The sequence below is a fragment of the Macaca fascicularis genome, chromosome 8 (genome assembly GCF_037993035.2).
Source record: "Macaca fascicularis isolate 582-1 chromosome 8, T2T-MFA8v1.1".
NCBI lineage: Eukaryota > Metazoa > Chordata > Mammalia > Primates > Cercopithecidae > Macaca > Macaca fascicularis.
This window is the reverse complement of record NC_088382.1, coordinates 118,930,359-118,951,390: the sequence shown is the minus strand read 5'-3', so window position 1 is coordinate 118,951,390 and position 21,032 is coordinate 118,930,359. Positions and strand designations below refer to the sequence as shown.

Below are 21,032 nucleotides of genomic sequence, written 5' to 3'. Positions count from 1 at the left end.
AAGACTCAACCATGCCTGCTGAGGCTCCAGACATGTGAGCGAGGCATTCTAGGTTACCAATCCCCAACTAAACTAGTCAAGACTAAATGAACAGCTCAGCCAACTATAAAATTGTGAAAAATAATACACACTTGTTGTTTGAAGTTGCTACAGTCTGAAGTGCTTTGTTATATAGTAAAGTCTAATAGATCCAAATGATGAATATGATCTCAGTGCATCTTTTGATGTTCTTCATGTTAACTCCATTCCACCACCTTCTCCATTTTGAATGTATCATGTCTTTTATCTTCCTGTTTCCTAGGAATTCTGAATGGCTTTTTGAATGGGATTATCTGGTATTTGGATGATAATCCCACTCATCGGCTCCTTGGACTTGACCTTTCAACACTAAGCGATATGCTCTGTCAGTTCTGGCAGTGTATTTTAATATTCTCAAATTTCCAGTACCTGGCTCAGGGCCTGGAATAAACCAGTTAATAACAAATATACATTAATAGTGGCAACAATCTATGTGGTTTAGTGATTTTTCCCTAGCAATACTGAAGAGCTCAGCTGCAGGAACAGAGAAATTAGATGGATGGATTGACTGAGAGGTCCAAGTAAAGAACTAAGAACAGGATCAAGTAATTTCACAAAAGTGTAAGTTTGCAACAGGGTTATTCTAGACTTCAAATTTCCCTGGTTAGCTGAATGCCAGTATTCTTGAAAATAAAGAAACACATTCGAATAAAATTATAGCGAATGACCAATTATAAATTAAGCCAATAAACTAATATCCACTTCCACCAATAAAAATAAATTGAAAATATTTAAAAATATAGGCCGGGCGCAGTGGCTCATGCCTGTAATCCCAGCACTTTGGGAGGCCAAGGCGGGCAGATCACAAGGTCAGGAGATCGAGACCATCCTGGTTAACACGGTGAAACACCGTCTCTACTAAAAGTACAAAAAAATTAGCGGGTCGCGGTGGCGGGCGCCTGTGGTCCCAGCTACTCAGGAGGCTGAGGCAGGAGAATGGCATGAACCCGGGAGGCAGAGCTTCCAGTGAGCCGAGATCAGGCCACAGCACTCCAGCCTGGGTGACAGAGGGAGATTCCGTCTCAAAAATAAATAAATAAATAAAATTTAAAAAATATATATATATTTAAAAATATAAACATAAAGTTTGTAAATACCACACAGTAACTTAACGACAAGAAAAAACCTTACTCTTTTCCTTTCTGCAGATGAATATCCTCTGATCTTTGTGTTGGACTGGAAAAATAACTGTTGGCATTAGCAGAATGATATGCAATCCTCACCTAATCCCAGAGAGATGGAGAATTTATTAATAGACCTTTTCAACTTTACTTATTTATTTATTTATCATTTATTATTTCAGTCTTAGAAATTTCATAAGTAGAAAAATGTAAAACTACTTTATATTTTTCTTTTAAGATCTGTTATCTACTATGCTATACTTTTTTAAATTATCAAAGCTCACTTCATTCCTTCTACCCTTCAGTAACATCAACAGTACTGTACCGAGTATGCTACACAGATCATAGCTTTTCCATAACTAGAACTGCAGTGGAAACTAAGAAGATACATACCAGGAGAAAGGCAGTTATTGACAAATAAAATATTCTTTCGCTCTGTGGAGAACTTTGAGAGATTTAATCCAAATTAGATCGCCAAAGATTGCTAAATGGTTCTGCACACTAGAGTGAGAGGACTTTGGGCTTCCTATTATGAATGATTATACCATCTTTGGAGTACACATGCTTTGGAGTACAAACTATGATAAAAATTAGAATTCATAAATTACAGGTAGCAATTTAAACTTACACAACCAGTTTGGGAAGCAATTTTGCCACATAAGTTGAGTCATAAAATGTTAAATTGATTTGATCTGTTAGATTCATATTTGTGAAATTGTCCTAACAAAATAATCCCAAATACAGAAAAGTTTAATGAACATAGATGTTCAATAGAGTAGTATTATTTGTGGTCATAAAACACCAGAAGTAAATAAAAACTTATCAGTAGGGAGATGGTTATCTAAGCTTGGTAAACCCATGTAATAACAGTACTTAGTCATTAAAAATAGTGATTATATAAATTGTTTAATAAAATTAGTATTTAATACTAGTATGCAAAAAACTACATACGAAATTGAATGTATAATTCTATTTATGAAAAAAACAAAATAGTGAAATGACTTTTATCTCATGACCAAGTAAATGTAGAATAATGAAATATTTTCAGGTATGGGAAATTTTCTTGTAGGCTATAGGTTTTCCATCATCTTATATCTTGTATCATATCCAGGATAATAGCCAAGAGCCAAACCACATGACATCATTTCTCATACATTTGTAATACATTCATTTGTTTTGATTTAAAGTAAGTAAGATACATATAAACATCATCATAATGTTTTTATAGTATCAAATAGTATTCTGAGGTTTCCCTACCTTATCTTCTGGAAGTCCAGTCTGGCTAAAATAAATAGCATAACGGTCATCACCTTTGATGTAGAATCTATAAACATCAGAATCTGGGGCCACCAAAAATCCAGTAAAGCGTGCAACAAATGTGTCTTGTTCCATAGGCCAAATATAGGAAGCTGAATCTACCCAACTGGCACCCATGTACCCGGGGGTTTTTTCATCATATTCCAGTATCTCTTCCAGATGTATTGGATGACTATTATTCCATACCTCAAGCTTCAGGCCTCTCCCTCCTAAGTGTGATGAAATAAAATAAGTCTTTCATCAGGATCATAATGCAATGTCTCAGGGGCTTTCTATTTGGGTGTGGGTTATAGACTCTGTATATCAATTCATATTTTTAGCATGTGTGAAAACAAAACAATTACATATTCCCCTACACTTACCTGTAGCCAGGGGGCAGCCTGCAATTTGTTCACTATTACTTCACTTATTTGAGCCTCAGTTTCCACATGTGTAAAATGGGAGTAATAATATTTGCATAGCTGCTATAGGAATTATGTATAATACATATGTAAAACATCTAGCATTTAAAAAGTGCTTTATGTAAGATAATATATAGTAATTTCTACTTATGATATAGCTGATGTTGCAAAACTTCAAGATTCATGCCATTTTAATACAAAACCTTTGCCTTGACTATTCTAACAAAAGTAAATTAATGGCTTACAAAGCCATTAATCAAAGAAGAGAAAATGTTGGCTTTCATGTTTCTCTCAATATTTGTTTTACTTTAAAAAAAAAATACTTCTACTCTAGGATTTCTGAATCCTTCTTGGACAGAATCAAAAACAGGATACTCTCAATAAACTGTACCTATACTTGCCAGAATAAACCCTGTGATTAAGTTTTTTTTCCTAATCAGAAAGGAGCCATCTCTCTTTTTCTTTTCCTTCAACTGCAACAACAATTAGGCTTATTTCTTTCTTTAACAGCCTTAAGCTTGTCTGTACATGGAAAATAATGGCTACTCTTCTTCAGCTGAATTTGGTTGAAGACAAGCTTGAGCACTTCAAACTTTTACAGCAGCAGGGTTTAATGATGTATACAATTTTCTTTAAAGTCATCAATTATAAATTATCAAAATTATTTTCTTAAACTGCTCAATTTTTCCTAATATTCAAACCAAAGAAATGTAAGAGGTTGGTAAACCATTTAATTGGCTTCAAATGTGAAACAATGACACGATTATAAACAACTTTCACTGTGCAAGCAAGATATGAGACACACACCACACGCAGACACGTGTACAGCATTTCAATGTTATTAGTGTAGATAGGAAAGCAATTTCACTGGGTCACAGGGTGAAAGTCTGAAAAGAATTTAGAGTAACATTTCTCTCATCTCCTGTTTTCACTCCCACATTTTTCTAGACAAGTGAATATTTAACTTCACCTATTTATCTTTTTTAATCAGAAAAAAGCATTTTAAAAATGTCTATGTAGACTGTACCAAGTGTTAGTTATCATAATTTAATTAGAAATAAAAGCATAATTAAGCTCTGTCAGTAGAGATGTGCTGTTTTCAGTAGGGTGTCTTGATAATTTAGGCTGGGTTTTTCTCCACAGGTGCAGCTTTGTGGCAGTGATTTTAATAGAAATATTTTCTAATCCGGAAAATGTAAATTTTAAAACTTGGAGGAAATTTCTTACAATTCTTCCTACAAATTCTAAACTCTAAAAAGTTTAAATAATATTTTTACTAATATATTATTTTTATGTAAATATAGAAATGGCCATTTTCCCTGATGGTAACTTACCTGGATATACAGCTTTGAGAATATGAGGTTTTGGGGGTGTCTTGCAACATATACTCTTTTCCGTGACATTCAAAGTATCACAAGGTTCACCTATAGAGAAGCAAGATACAAAACCGTTACTACTGAAACTTCAGAATGCAATCACATCAGTGTATCTTTAAGCACTTTTGCAATTAAAACAAAGTTGCATAAACAAGAGGCAAATTGGGGCTCTTTATTTCCTTTACATATTCTCTATTAAAGCTTTTCGTGCAATAATTGTCATACTTCCAGAAACCAACATTTTTTCTGGTGGAACATCACAAGCCTGAGATAGAAAATTTCATAATTTCTGAGATTAATAATTTGATAATACTATGTCTTTGCACAAGATATCACTTCCGAATCCAAAGTAAAAACTTCTATTTTGTTCCGTGGAGATAAACTGCTGAATAAACCCGTGTCATTCAGAATTTGCAAAGGTAGATGACCCCAGACCTCTTGAGTAGGAAAAATGCTGGTTTAGTCCAAGTTCTTCAAATGAAAAAAAAAGGGGGGGTAATAACTGTTAAATGGCATTTTCACAGATAAACTGAAACTAAAACAGGAAAAAAGCTTCAAAGATAGCTATTATAACTTTTACATCAGCACAATTAGACTTGCGAGAAGAGTCTATGTTTTAAACCTCCATGTGTTCCTCACAATGCCTCACATATGGTCAGCCTCAGAAAGTAGTCACTGAAATGGCAATTGCAGCCCATGAAATGTGAGGACAACAGAAATGGAGAGAGACATTTTTGCCAAGTTGTGTTTGATAGCCTGGAAATTTTAAATTTTGACACTACTTTTCACTATTTTATTTGTTTCTGTGTTTTTTGAGGCAGGGTCCTGCTCTGTCACCCAGGTTGGAGTGCAGTTGCGTGATCATAGCTCACTGTAGCCTCCACCTCCTGGGCTCAAGCAGTCCTCCCATCTCAGCCTCTCAAGTAGCTGTAACTACAGGCATGCACCAATACGCCAGCCATTTTTTTTTTTTTTTTTTTCCGTAAAGACAGGTCACCCTGCGTTGTCTAGTCAGGTATCAAACTCCTGGGTTCAAGTAATCTTCCTGCCTCAGCCTGCCAAACTGCTGGTATTACAGGCATGAGCCACTGCACCCAGCCCCTTTCATTATTTTGAATGTTTTATGGATGCAAGAAATTTGAACCAGAAAACAGTAAATAGGAACAGTATATTAAACCAATCACCCATTTTATTGGAAGCAAAGGAAAGGCACATAAACATCACATTTTCAATAGATTATTGAGTATTCAAACTCTGGAATCTGGTTGCCATATTAATGGTAATGAAGGATGATAGAAAACTAACATATTCTCTTTTCATATCAACAGCATCATAGTCGTATGCAAAATAAACATAAGATCAGATTATAAAACATATTATATAAATTAAAAGTGCATTATGGCCTGGGTTTTAATGTTTAAAACATAAAATCTGGTCAGATTAATACATATATGAATTTTAAATATTTATGGCCCAGGTTTTAATATGTATGCCAATGACCAGCAAGGATTCATGCAGACACGAAAGAAGACTGTATAAATATTACATGAGGTTGCTTAATATCCATTTCTCTTTTTTCTGAAATCACATTTTGGCTGGCTTGCAGGCAGATTCTGTAAAAGGTAGAAAGTACTTGAGCAAGAGGACCGTAGAAATGCATATGCCTTGTTCCATGGGCAGGCATCCTGTCCCCTGACTAGCAATAAAAGTGATGTCATTATGGCTGAATGGGAAGATTCCCAAGATCACATTCACTCCTTTTGAGCTGCATAGCTGCCTACCTCTGAACAGATCTGGACAGGACACATAAAAGTGAAGCATAACCACAGAACCAAGTCCTACATGCATTTGTAAATAGACAACTCATTGAAATTACTGCTCTTTTCAAGGCCAATATCATCAGTGATTACTGATGTCCAGATGAGGCACAGTATATGAGAAGAATATGAGGAGAACAACCCAAAATATTACTTTAAATTTCCTCACAATTAGCTAACTCGTTGAGAAATAACAACCATTCAAAAAGGGCATTTAAGAGCTTCTAAATTAAGGGTAGGTGTGTCCTTAAACTGTGGTGAGGAATTCATGGATGGCAGCTGCAATGCTGCTACACAAAGCCTGTTGGTGCCAACCCTAGAGCTCAGGTGCTATTCACATGAGATTTCAGGGAGTGGCCCTTGCTGGAAAATTGCAATGGAAAGAGTATCAAACCCCAGAACCAAATAACTGTGTGAAAATACTCAGATTCCAATTGAAGGCATGAGTTGAGAAAAGACTATTATTAGTATTATGAATTATTAAAGAACAGGCAGAATTAGTGGTAAAAAGGTAATATATCAAAAAAACATGAGAAATACCTCCAACTAGAACTCTGATGGGGAAATCTGTCTGATCAAAGAACTGTCCACTTATTGTCAGTGTGGTGCCACCTCGAATGCTTCCTTGTGAAGGAAAAATCATAGTGACCTCTGGGGTAAAAGCACATTAAATAAAATACCATAAATATTACACATAAATGCAAATGCCTGATTTTTTAAAACTTCCAAATTACCTAGCCATAGCACCTTTGTTACCAACTGCATCAATTAGGTGTTTCATTACTTTCTCTGATGCAATCCTGCAAAAAAGACAATAAACATGGCATTGACAGAGACTTACATTCCATGAGGAGCAGGCTTTGGTGTTGACTGGTATTAAAGCAACATTCATAATACGAGCATTAAAGAAGTAAGGAAAACCTGAGCTGAGCAGGAAGGCAGGTAGAACCACTCTTCTTCCATACGCTCTTGAAGAATGAACCTTTCCTATGTTCATGGACCAACCTCTTATAATTTTCTCTTCTAGTAATACATTTAACTATGATTGAACTTCTTGTGGCTTTGTATATATAAGTTGTAGGTATATTGTAAAATAGTCCAGTACATGACATATGGCAGATTCTTACTAAAATTTATCCTTATTAACTCTATCAAATACCTATGTATTCTTACATATGAATTTCACACTAAATAAGCTTCTAGGAAAAGCCAAGATACATCACATTTGATTGATTCCAAGACCCACCTTTTTTAACATCTTTGAAATCTAAATGTATCTTTCCATTACTCTTGACCTGGAGTGGAGTACAATTCTTTCAGGATGATTTGTGTTTGTTCTGATACTCTCCAAGGGATACTATCAACCTGAGACCTCTTTAAATTAAATTATGACCTTCTTGAGGATTCTTTTGGACCACACTGAGAGCATAAATCTGAGACAGTTTCAGTGGTCTCCAAGTTACCAAAGCCAAACTTTAGATTTTTTGACTTTACAATGGTGCAAAAATAATGAATTTGGTAGAAACCATATAGTACTTAGAATTTTGAATTTTGATCTTTTCCCAGGCTAGTGATATGCAGTAAATACGCTCTCCTGATGCTGAGCAGCACAGCCAGCAGCAGCCCCCATTCAGTCACGCAATGATGAGGGTAAACAACTTGTACCTGCAGAGCACTGTGTTGTCAGATGATGTAGCCAATGTGAGTGTTCTGAGCACGTTTAAGGAAAGCTAAGCTAAGCTAATACACATTCAGTGTATTAAATGCATTTTCAATTTAACAATATTTTCAACTTATGATAGGGTTATCCCATTGTAAATTGGTTAAGATTGACAGTGGAGATTTTTTCCCTCCCTCTACCAATAGCCAAAGTTGAAACATGCAAATTTCCCTGCTGTCTGTGTTAGTGTAATGAGTTTATTTTTCAATCAATCTTACACTAAGAGTATTGTCTGCTGTGGGGGAGGTCCTGGTTAATGTTGGAGCTTTCTGTTAGACTCCCCATCTTAGGCATTTTTCCTTTCCTAGCAGTACATCAAATAATATAATACACCTTACACTCATTGCCTTTGGTTTGGTTAAATCAATTATACACTGTCTTCCCCCCCTACAACAGAGTAAAAGAAAAGTCACATACCTGCATATGTTTGAAACATTGAAATTTTATTGAGAGAAGAAACAAAATATGCCATTTTCTGTGGAAAACTCCTGTTAAAAAAAGGTTAAATTTTCTGCTTTAAATGATCTTTAATTTAGGAACTTTTTTGTTTAACTTCGGTGATAGTAATTATGTGATAATCTGCAAAAGAGCAGGATGAAACTTTTGCAAGAGGATAAGAATTTTCTTTATTCTGATTTGGTTGTTGGTGACATACATATATACATTTGGTACTGAATTGCAATCTATATCTCAATAAAGTTGATTTCTTTTTCTTTCTTTCTTTTTTTTTTTTTTTTTTTTTTTTTTTTTTTTTTTTTTGATGGAGTCTCGCTCTGTTGCCAGGATGGAGTGCAGTGGTGCAATCCCGGCTCATTGCAACCTCTGCCTCCCGGATTCAAGGGATTCTCCTGCCTCAGCCTCCCAAGTAGCTGTGTCTACATGTGCATGCCACCACGCCCAGCTAATTTTCTTTTATATTTAGTAGAGTTGGGGTTTCACCATGTTGGCCAGGATGGTCTCTATCCCTTGACCCCGTGATCCGTCCTCCTTGGCCTCCCAAAGTGCTGGGATTACAGGTGTGAGACCCTGCGCCTGGCCCTAAAGTTTATTTTAAGAAATTATATTGACATAAAAAAGCATACAGGAGGATTACCCTTTATAAAGGCTGGGATCTTCTGCTGACCATGCCAGTCTGTCTTCTTTTAGAACCTCCTTTTTGTTCTAAGATGAGGGATCACGCTAGGACCTTTCAATTGATTATGCTGTTTGATCTTTACATCAACCACATGAGGTAGGTGAATTTCAGAGAATTAACTTAAGATCACACAGTAAGTAAGTGGCAGACACAGAACTGGACCCAGGCAGTTTGAGTCCAGAGCTGTGGCTCCTCCTCACCTGTGTATTACACATTACTCCTCCTCCGCCCACTAATCTGTGTGACACTGCAAGTGGATGACAGCAAATTAGCAATAATTGACCGGGTTAAAACTGTCCTTAATAAACACAGTGCCTATTATTCATAGATACGCACTTATACTTCTATAAACCTAAAGAATTAAGAAGGAAAATAATTCTGGAAATTAAATGCTGTTACTTTAATTATGTTCAAGACATTCTCCATTAGAAAAGTTAAGAAATTCAAATATTAAGACTCATATCTTATTCATCATAGTTATACTGAATTAGAATCTAAAAGAATAATGTAAATCTTGTCATTGAGACCAATAATTAACACTCCTACAAATCTAACCCAGGCATTACCATGTTTATTTGCAAGACTAAAGAGTCTCTGGAAATATTTTATGCTAGATTAGCTACTTAAGAAGTTCATGCTAGATTTCATATTTTTATGTCAGAAGCCTTTTGGCTGATTTCCCAAAGATCTGAAACCTTGCTAGCTCCAACGATATTGCATCTGGTCAGATCCTGCATCTCAAAAATTAACTCTGCTTCTTAAGTTAGTGGGGAAATTGCCTCCTGAAATAAAATTTGAATGTAATTTATTTTGGATGACACTGAGGTTGTTTTCACTAATTCATTGATAATGACTAGGCATTTCTCAATTAAGGCAGCGTCGTCTGAACCTTATCAGTTTGGAACAGCTGTTGTTTGAACTTGGGGTAATAGAGAAGAGAAGGTTGGCTATTAAAAGAAATACAGAATAGATGCCACAGAAAGGCCTTTAATTGGTTCATTTGATATTCAACAATGCTCATGAAATTTGTGAAATATCAGCTTTATAAGTTAATGAATGATTTAACATTCAAAAAATACCATGTAATCTTAAAACTAGGCTTTAAAATCATAAATGTCATATTTCTAACAGTTATCTTAAATTCATAAGAATATTTTATATAGAAACACAAATTTCCTCAATTCTAAGGCATTTGTACAAAGGAACAGGCATTGGCTTTAAAATTGGGTAGGGGGTGGAATTATAAATTGAGTCCATAGAATCAACAATTTAATGCAGTATTTTTGCTTCTATTATATGTGAACTTGCTGGCATTTCTAAATTGAAAGTTTCTGGGCATGTTAATGCAGCATATTGATTTATGAGTACTTATCAATCACATTCAACGTTGATCACTCAAATCTTCTATTTTTGGATAATTATTTCTCTGAGAGACATATGATGGATTTGGCAATTAATGCTTTTCATACAGACTCAGAACTAAGAATTCATTTTTCTTTCACCTTGGGAAGGTTGCTACTAAGAGCATTTTAAAAAATCATGTATAGTTCAAAAAATCATTTAAAACTCAATAATTATTGTCCCTAATATGGTTTTCTAATATGTTCAACAAAATCCTGTTGCCCTGTCTTATCAAGTCGTATATAAGTAGGTCATCCCTGAAGAGAATAATTGTTAAGTTATGGGACCCTGTCATGTGTCCCATGTAAATCACAAAGTTGTATTATAGCATTGTTTATATATCTTCCACTCTGATTTACTCTTAGTTTTGGTCTAGCCTATATTGGTCTATAATAAAGTGTCCAGTCAGGCAGCATTTTGTTATAATGACACCTATTGCCTCTAGATGTCTAGAAGTAGATGGTCTCTAAATACAATGCTAGTGCACTTGAGTTCACTAACCAATTGCAGTTCCATACATGAAGGGACAAAATCTCATCCTTCACTTGTAGTCTGTGAGTGCTGCCAGGAATAATATCTACTTTGATTGTAATATTGCCATTTTTTCAGACCTCTGATCATTGTTCAGAGACAAAAAATAAATTAACAGATCTTTCCTATTATTGATCTACTATATCAATAGTAGTAGGATTGAGTGTTAATGCAATTTATTTGGATTTCTGTCAACTCACTTTCTCAATAGGAAACACTGTGACATTTTGGGCAGAACAATTGATTTGGGTTTGGCACATCATGATACTGCCCACTAAAGGCCATTAACATACCCAGTTACTGTGACAGTCAGGGGATTCTCCACACATTTGCAAATGCTCCCAAGAGTAGGGAAATCCTGCTATGGTATGGAATCCTGGATCAGTATCGTAAGTAGTGATGAAATATAGTACTGGTTGCTGAATCACTCCATCAGTCATGGCAAAGCACTGGAATAAAATGCTCAGGTCCTAGAGTTAGATGGCATGAGTTTGCACACTAATGCTGCTTCCTACTAGCTGAATATCCCTAGGCAAATTATTTAATGTTTCTAAGTCTCACTTTCCCAGTGGATAACATAGGGTGGATGATAACACTTAATTTATCCTTGGGAGCTTCTTTAGGAGGATTAAACTCGATAATGTATGTAAAGTGCTTAACACCATGTCTGCTGCTAAATGTTCACTATTATTATCTATAATATGGGGTTTCAACATGCATTGAGATTTGCATACTCTGATATTTCTATAAAAGTATGATGATCTTTCTTACTGAAATTAGAATGTAGAACATCTGGAAATGAGTTCTAGTTTTATTAAAAGTCATAAATATGAGTTACTAATATTGCTGTTAAGATGCACAATTGAAAGATATAACTACCATCTTTCATAACTCCTTATGTCTTGATAACTTCAAAGAAAATCTTTATCAGGTAATATTAACCATGAGGTTTTATTTATTCTCCCATTAGTTTAAATTTGAATTTAATTGCTTTAGTTATTTAAAAAGTTACAGTTAAATCAGAAAAGCTGCAGTACATAAAATAATACTTTTCTATAACACAAGTGAAGATGTTTATGTTATTTTAGTTAATGCTAGATTTCCCTACAACAGAAAGGTTATGTATGAAGCCTAAATTATGAGAGAAAAGAAATCACAAACTCTTTAACTATTAATTTGGGGAAATAAAGTAGTTAAGTTTTTAAACCTCTGCATCTATGGCACAAAGTAAATATACATTTTATCTTATTTACCCAGTTGAATAAATTATAAAAATTATTATTTACAAAATAGCCTACCTTCCATAATCGTTATCTAAGATGAAACTGATATTGTGATGACCTGGAATTAATGAAAATACACCATCAAATTCCCAATCACAGAAGAACAATAACTCTATATTACAAAGCTGATTTAAAAGCAGAGAAAAAGTACAAAATCAAAATTGTACTTATCCAATTTTCTATTCATCATCAAAGAAATAAAAATTGAACTGTCTTAAAGCAGCCACTATATAAAAATATACACAATGAGGTGTCTTGAAGTTATAACTAGAAACACCTAGCAAAATATGATCATGAATGAAGAATAATAAAAGAACAGATATGTAACCATATTGCCCTGAAATTTCTTTTATTTATTTAACAGCTATTTAATTGTTCAGACACTGTACTAGAGGCTGAGAGAGCAGATGTAGGGTGAGCACACAGCTTGTCCTTCTTCTAACAGAACACAATGTCTAGTGGAGGGAACAGTTAGCCAAGAGCAATGACACAGAGAACTAAAAATTGTGATAAGGCTGTTAAAAAAAAAAAGTAGAATGAGCTTTGAGAATGTAAGACAGGTGATGACCTAGGCCTTTTTGAGAACATGACATTTTATCTGAAATGTTTAGGATAGGAAGATTGCAAAGGGCCTGAGACAGAAGGGAGGGAAGCCCATTCAAGATTTAAAAGAAGGCCAGGTGCATTGGCTCACCCCTGTAATCCCAGCACTTTGGGAGGCTGAGGCGGGAGGATCACCTGAAATCAGGAGTTTGAGACCAGCCTGGCCAACATGACGAAACCCCATCTCTACTAAGAATACAAAAATTAGCCACGCGTGGTGTTGCATGCCTGTAATCCCTGCCACTAGGGAGGTTGAGGCACAATAATTGCTTGAAGACAGGAGGCAGAGGTTGCAGTGAGCTGAGATTGCAGCACTGCACCCCAGACTGGGCAACAGAGCGAGACTCTGTAACACACACACACACACACACACACACACACACACAATCTATGTGTCTGGAGGACGTAGGTCAAGAAGAAAAGAACAGAGCAAAATTAAGGCAACAGGCAAAACAGCCAAATTAGACATGGAATGCTGAAGGGAAAAAGAAGAAAAAAAGAAACCTGAAGAAGTTTACCTTATATATAAACCATAAGAAAAGACTAATTCATACATGCTGGCATGAAAGTGAAAAGAAGCCAAGGAAAAGAGAAAATACTTAAAAAAAAAAAAAACTGATGCAAAAGGCAGAGGAGGGATATCTAGGAGAATACAAAACAGGGAAATAGAATAAGGCATCTGTAAGCATTATGAAGAAAGATGACCAACACTTGCCAATAAAAGTTCCAGTCGTCTTACAAACCATGGAACCCATATCTCCATTTGGATGATCCAGTTTTAGACCATACCTAATAAAAAACGTTAATGTCAAAGTTTATATTGACACTAAAATTTTAGAATATTGTATTTCTCTTAAAAACAACTCATTAATTTCAGAATATGAATCAGGACAGAAATTGTTGCAACAACCAAAATTTCTGTAAAATAAAATCATTTCCTAGACTTCATTGGAGATGTTTGAATAAAATTTTATATAACAAAAAATATTTTATAATTTTGGCTATGCCCTTTAATATTCCTTTAAAAGAGTTTGAGATACTGCCAAATGAAATAATTCCTTGATAAAGATATTGCTCAAAACATGTTTTCTCATAAAAATCTAAATAGTTCATATTATACTATCTTGGAGACTGAGTAGGATATAAGGTAGCACCTAACTGTAAAAATGATTGCTAATTTGTTTTGGGATATTATAATTTATACTGTATTATAAAGCATTTAGCTATGCAGTATTGGTAGCTATTACTATTTAAATTCAGTTTGCTTATATCTGCTATTTGTTTTTATAAAGAAAATAATTTGAAATACTTACAAATTATCAGATTGTGGTATGAGAAGTTCACAGGGCATTCCTCCAATGTAAACTCTGTACAAATATTTTTATTAGAAAAGATCAAGTTATGTTTAACAAATTGTTTCAAAAATGCGCTCCTCCCATCAACCTCACTGACTCCCTTAATTTTTTTTTCTCAATCACTTATTATTATCCACCACTCATTCACTCAATAAAACATCTACTGAACCTCTATTATGTGGCAGTCCCTGCTGTAGGTACTGGGACACATCAGTGAACGAAACAAAGATCCCTTTGTTACCCTCGTGGAACTGACATTTTAACTGGGAAAGACGAATAAAACATTATAATCATAACATATTTAATGTGTTAGAGGTGTTAAGTACTACAAGAAAAGACAACATAGAAACAGATAATAAACTCATCCATCTGAAGTTAAATCATCTCAAATAAAAAGAATTTTGTAGTAGGTTTTATACTATAGGAATTAAGGTAAACAGCACAGCCATCACAAAGTTAACAGGAGAAAGAGGATGTGTAACAGCATCAGTGACACATGAATGAAAATAAGAAGCTGAGCACAGTCAGAGTTCAGCTGCAGGGAAAGCATCTGCCTCTGTATTTCCCCAGGTGATCGGGTCTGACCTATTACTTTGGGGCTGATAGTACCTGATGCTGTTGGAGGCTGGCAGGTGACTGACTGGTATTGGATTCTTTGCAACACCAGAATAAACCATCAGCTTTTGTGACAGCAAATCCCAGACTCAAAAAAAGGCCAGATACAAACTTGAACTATAAAAAATAAGGACTTTTGTTTGCAGAAAATTTTGAATTTTTAAATATACTTTTATGCATAAGTCCATTCATTTGATTATTACATTAGGATTGTATAAGCAGATAAACTGAATTGTTGTACCCATTACACATATTCATGGATTTAAATTCTCCTTCTAATCTCCTGCCTCATTCTAGCTAAATAATAAATTTAGCAGCTAACACTTGGAATAGGTTCCTACGACGTTTAATCCTTACAAACATCTTATGAGTTAGTTACTATTATCCTTCAATTTTGCACATGAAAAAACTGAAACAGAAAGCTTAAGCAGCTTGCCCAAGCCCGCAGACAATGAGGGGTAGAGCAGGGATTCAAACTCAGTTTGGCTGCAGTCAGTGTTTTTAACCACAGTTGGTAATCCACACAGTGGTCTGGGTATGTGTACCTAGAGGAAAACCACCCTATTTGGTCTTAAATACATATTTTTTAGAATTCTTTTTACCTGATTTTTTAGAACAAAAGCTCCTTAGTAAGCCCTAATCCCTCTTTCCATTTGCATGTCCTCTATAATTTCTACCTGGTCTGAATTTGGAGATTTAGTTGAATGAACAAGATTTGTGAGAAGCAGGTCTCCTGAATTCCTGTCCAGAACACAGCCTATTGCTCTCAACTCCCTCCCTACTAACAGAATCCAGGCATAATAAATTGCCTCGGGAGCCCTGGTATCATAATTAACATGGTAGAAATGAGATAAATTCAGCTCCAAGACTTTCTTGCCCACACATTAATAGATGTGTGAAAAAAAAATCTGAATTTACATATAATAGCTCAGGATTTCCAGAGTGTAAGGATAAGGTAGCCTGACCTCTAAGGTCCCCTCTCACTGCAATTCTGTGATTTCATGGAATAATTTCCATCCAAACCCTTATATTAAGCAGAAATAAATTCCAGTTTCAGTGGAGGAAAAAAGGAAACTCTTTTTGAAAGTTAAACTTTCTATTTCCTGGCCTTATTATGGGAAAGGATGACTTAGAAAACCCTGTCTAAGAATTAGAATAAAAACCATTCATAACACTCAGCTATGAGAAGCAGACAAAATTTTTACTTCTACTAATCAGTATATATAAAATGTCAAATATCTCTACTTGGAAGTTCTTTTATTACATATAAGGAATTAGTATGAACATTTTCGGAAATTATAGATGCATACAAATGTGATTTAATTAAAGGTTCTGTTCTATACAATGCCAGATAAATCTTTATTTCACTTATTAAAATCTTTTAAATTGCTTGTTTTACAAAATTATATATTTGTGTGTGTGTGTGTGTGTATACCTCACCTTTATAGCATTCAAAAAATTCTCTAATTGTTGAGTTGCTATCTGAATTGTTTAACTTATCCGTTTACCTGTTTTATGCATGAATTCGATAAACATAAAATCTTGAAAGCCATAATTGTGAGTCTATACTTTTTTTCTATAGGAAATAAATAGGGCTTTCAGTCTTTAAAGGCAGGATGGAAATAATACCATCTATGCTACAGGAAGAAACTCTAGTGACAATGCTAGTTTTCAGTCCAAAATGTGGACAATTTTTTTTTTTTGACATTAGCTAACTAGCCAAAGTTACTGTCTAGTTCACAGTTGGCAAATGGAAAAAATAGGATTCAAAGCTTGGCCTGTTAATGAGTTATTGACAATATTTGGTTTCAGCACTTGCCTGTATATCATGAAGCAGTAGAAAAAGTGTCAAATACTGTGTTACGAGACTTGTGTTCTACTAGTGTTCTACTCCTGACCCTGACTAAGCTATGTGACCTCTAGGCCTCAGGTGTTTTTATACACAAAATGAGGCAGTTAGATTAAGTAATAAAGGCCTCTAGTAATAAATTTGTATGACTATAATTCAATTACTGTTGGACTTGTCTGTGAGTTTCTTCTATTAATAAATCCATCACAAAACAATAAGAAATTACATCAGACCAATAAAGAAAGACATATCGACCATTGCTTTCTTGTCAATGAATCTTCCAACAGTCTGTTTTACTTTCTATAATATGGCTGAAAACACACTGGTTAGTTCTACCACATTGTAATGGGATTTAATATCATTGGCCCATTATTTCTGGAATATTATATCTCATTTATAAGAGTGTATTTCCAAATCAAGATTACCTCAAAATCCTAACATTTTTCCCATTTGAGCTTAGTGCAATATTACTTCCATAGACGTCAGTGAAGATTCTGCCTTGGATTGTTATTAGTGTACCTGAAAACAAACAAAAACCCCAAAAAGGTTCTGTGTAAGAACATCTATCCACACACCTAATAAGAAAACATAAGAGATTTTCCCAATAAAACCAGGACCCAGACACTTATACCCCATGTTTGCCACTATTGTTTAGCATTGTTCTGAAAGTTCTACAAACACAATAAAACATGAATGAGTATCTATAAATATTTATAGATTAGAGAAGTATAGCATAGAAGACAGGATGATATTCTGTAAGTACTGCTTGGGTCAATGGGTGATTATTTGAGAAAATAAAAAGGATCTCTGTACTGAAAAGTAAGAGAAATCTTAGATGAAATAAAAATGAAATATAAAAAATAAAACCATAACAATTCTTGAAAAATAGGTGAAAATTTATATAATATTTATATAGTTTGGATAGTAGGATCTCCCATCACTTAAAAATGAAGAAAAAATAATAAAGATTAAGATCCATAGATGTGATAATAAAAATCAAAATTTGTCTGGATGACAGAAAAATCATTAATACATTTTAAAAGTAAATGATAAATTCAAAATATATTTCTTACATATAACATATAAATGGTTACTATCATTAAAATATAAAGAATACTTGTAACTTAATAAGAAAAATGGTGAATAACTTTAAATTAAGCCAAAGAGATAAACAGTTAATGTATAAAAGAAGGAATACAAATGGTCAATAGGGAAAAAATAAGTTTAATTACATAAATCAAAGAACTGGAAAAAAATTAAACCTACTGTATATAAATTCTTCAAAAAATAGTACCTAGAATTGTCAAGGTTACACATTCTCTGTTATTGCCGTTGGGATTATAAACTTGAATAATATAGTAATTATAACCCTGGAAACAAGTTGAATGTACAAGTGGTGGGTGAGCGGGCGTGGATAAATACATTACAGTAGATGAAGACATAGCCATTGAAAATAGATTGCTAGCAGGACTAATAAAGAAGAAAAGAGAGAAGAATCTAATAGATGCAACAAAAAATGATAAAGGGGATATCACCACCGACCCCACAGAAATACAAACTATCATTAGAGAATACTATAAACACCTCTACACAAATAAACTAGAAAATCTAGAAGAAATGGATAATTTCCTGGACACTTACACTCTCCCAAGACTAAACCAGGAAGAAGAAGCCTGAATAGACCAATAGCAGGCTCTGAAATTGAGGCAATAATTAATAGCCTACAAACCAAAACCAGTCCAGGACCAGATGGATACACAGCTGAATTCTACCAGAGGTACAAGGAGGAGCTGATACCATTCCTTCTGAAACTATTCCAATTAATAGAAAAAGAGGGACTCCTCCCTAACTCATTTTATGAGACCAACATCATCCTGATACCAAAGCCTGGCAGAGTCACCACAAAAAAAGAGAATTTTAGACCAATATCCCTGATGAACATTGATGCAAAAATCCTCAATAAAATACTGGCAAACCGAATCCAGTAGCACATCAAAAAACCTATCCACCATGATCAAGTGGGCTTCATCCCTGGGATGCAAGGCTGGTTCAACATACGCAAATCAATAAATGTAATCCAGCATACAAACAGAACCAAAGACAAAAACCACATGATTATCTCAATAGATGCAGAAAAGGCCTTTGACAAAATTCAACAGCCCTTCATGCTAAAAACACTCAATAAATTTGGTATTGATGGAATGTATCTCAAAATAATAAGAGCTATTTATGACAAACCCACAACCAATATCATACTGAATGGGCAAAAATTGGAAGCATTTCTTTTGAAAACTGGCACAAGACAGGGATGCCCTCTCTCACCACTCCTATTCAACATAGTGTTGGAAGTTCTGGCTAGGGCAATCAGGCAAGAGAAAGAAATCAAGGGTATTCAGTTAGGAAAAGAAGAAGTCAAATTGTCCCTGTTTGCAGATGACATGATTGTATATTTAGAAAACCCCACCGTCTCAGCCCAAAATCTCCTTAAGCTGATAAGCAACTTCAGCAAAGTCTCAGGATACAAAATTAATGTGCAAAAATCACAAGCATTCTTATACACCAGTAACAGACAAACAGAGAGCCAAATCATGAATGAACTTCCATTCACAATTGCTTCAAAGAGAATCAAATACCTAGGAATCCAACTGACAAGGGATGTAAAGGACCTCTTCAAGGAGAACTACAAACCACTGCTCAGTGAAATAAAAGAGGACACAAACAAATGGAAGAACATACCATGCTCATGGATAGGAAGAATCAATATCGTGAAAATGGCCATACTGCCCAAGGTAATTTATAGATTCAATGCCATCCCCATCAAGCTACCAATGACTTTCTTCACAGAATTGGAAAAAACTGCTTTAAAGTTCATATGGAACCCAAAAAGAGCCCGCATCTCCAAGACAATCCTAAGTCAAAAGAACAAAGCTGGAGGCATCACGCTACCTGACTTCAAACTATACTACAAGGCTACAGTAACCAAAACAGCATGGTACTGGTACCAAAACAGAGATATAGACCAGTGGAACAGAACAGAGTCCTCAGAAATAATACCACACATCTACAGCCATCTGATCTTTGACAAATCTGAGAAAAACAAGAAATGGGGAAAAGATTCCCTATTTAATAAATGGTGCTGGGAAAATTGGCTAGCCATAAGTAGAAAGCTGAAACTGGATCCTTTTCTTACTCCTTATATGAAAATTAATTCAAGATGGATTAGAGACTTAAATGTTAGACCAAATACCATAAAAACCCTAGAAGAAAACCTAGGTAACACCATTCAGGACATAAGCATGGGCAAGGACTTCATGTCTAAAACACCAAAAGCAATGGCAACAAAAGTCAAAATTGACAAATGGGATCTAATTAAACTAAAGAGCTTCTGCACAGCAAAAGAAACTACCATCAGAGTGAACAGGCAACCTACAGAATGGGAGAAAATTTTTGCAATCTACTCATCTGACAAAGGGCTAATATCCAGAACCTACAAAGAACTCAAACAAATTTACAAGAAAAAAACAAACAACCCCATCAAAAAGTGGGCAAGGGATATGAACAGACATTTCTCAAAAGAAGACATGCATACAGCCAAAAGACACATGAAAAAATGCTCGTCATCAGAGAAATGCAAATCAAAACCATAATGAGATACCATCTCACACCAGTTAGAATGGCAATCATTAAAAAGTCAGGAAACAACAGGTGCTGGAGAGGATGTGGAGAAATAGGAAAGCTTTTACACTGTTGGTGGGATTGTAAACTAGTTCAACCATTATAGAAAATGGTATGGCAATTCCTCAAGGATCTAGAACTAGAAGTACCATATGACCCAGCCATCCCATTACTGGGTATAAACCCAAAGGATTATAAATCATGTTGCTATAAAGACACATGCACACGTATGTTTATTGCGGCACTATTCACAATAGCAAAGACTTGGAATCAACCTAAATGTCCATCAGTGACAGACTGGATTAAGAAAATGTGGCACATATACACCATGGAATACTATGCAGCCATAAAAAGGGATGAGTTTGTGTCCTTTGTAGGGACATGGATGCAGCTGGAAACCATCATTCTCAGCAAACTATCACAAGAACAGAAAACCAAACACTGCACATTCTTATTCATAGGTGGGAACTGAACAACGAGATCACTTGGACTTGGGAAGGGGAACATCACACACTGGGGCCTATTATGGGGAGGGGGGAGGGGGGAGGGATTGCATTGGGAGTTATACCTGATGTAAAGGACAAGTTGATGGGTGCTGATGAGTTGATGGGTGCAGCACACCAACAAGGCACAAGTATACATATGTAACAAACCTGCATGTTATGCACATGTACCCTAGAACTTAAAGTGTAATAATAAAAATAAATAAATAATAAAAATAAAAAAACAACAAAAACAAAACAAAAAACAAACAA

General features: G+C 34.9%; 1 protein-coding gene across 1 annotated transcript in view; it reads right to left on the bottom strand.

The window, feature by feature from the left end:
• The window catches only part of PKHD1L1 (PKHD1 like 1), a 166,633-nt gene that overhangs the window by 130,033 nt on the left and 15,568 nt on the right, over nucleotides 1–21,032 (bottom strand). The window contains exons 6-14 of the mRNA XM_005563935.5: nucleotides 17,028–17,121; nucleotides 14,097–14,150; nucleotides 13,499–13,572; nucleotides 12,196–12,238; nucleotides 8,248–8,318; nucleotides 6,651–6,761; nucleotides 4,252–4,341; nucleotides 2,457–2,725; nucleotides 1,210–1,301 (exon numbers count right to left, since the gene is read on the bottom strand). Coding sequence (XP_005563992.3) covers nucleotides 1,210–1,301; nucleotides 2,457–2,725; nucleotides 4,252–4,341; nucleotides 6,651–6,761; nucleotides 8,248–8,318; nucleotides 12,196–12,238; nucleotides 13,499–13,572; nucleotides 14,097–14,150; nucleotides 17,028–17,121 — 898 coding nt within the window. The remainder of the gene's footprint in view (nucleotides 1–1,209; nucleotides 1,302–2,456; nucleotides 2,726–4,251; nucleotides 4,342–6,650; nucleotides 6,762–8,247; nucleotides 8,319–12,195; nucleotides 12,239–13,498; nucleotides 13,573–14,096; nucleotides 14,151–17,027; nucleotides 17,122–21,032) is intronic.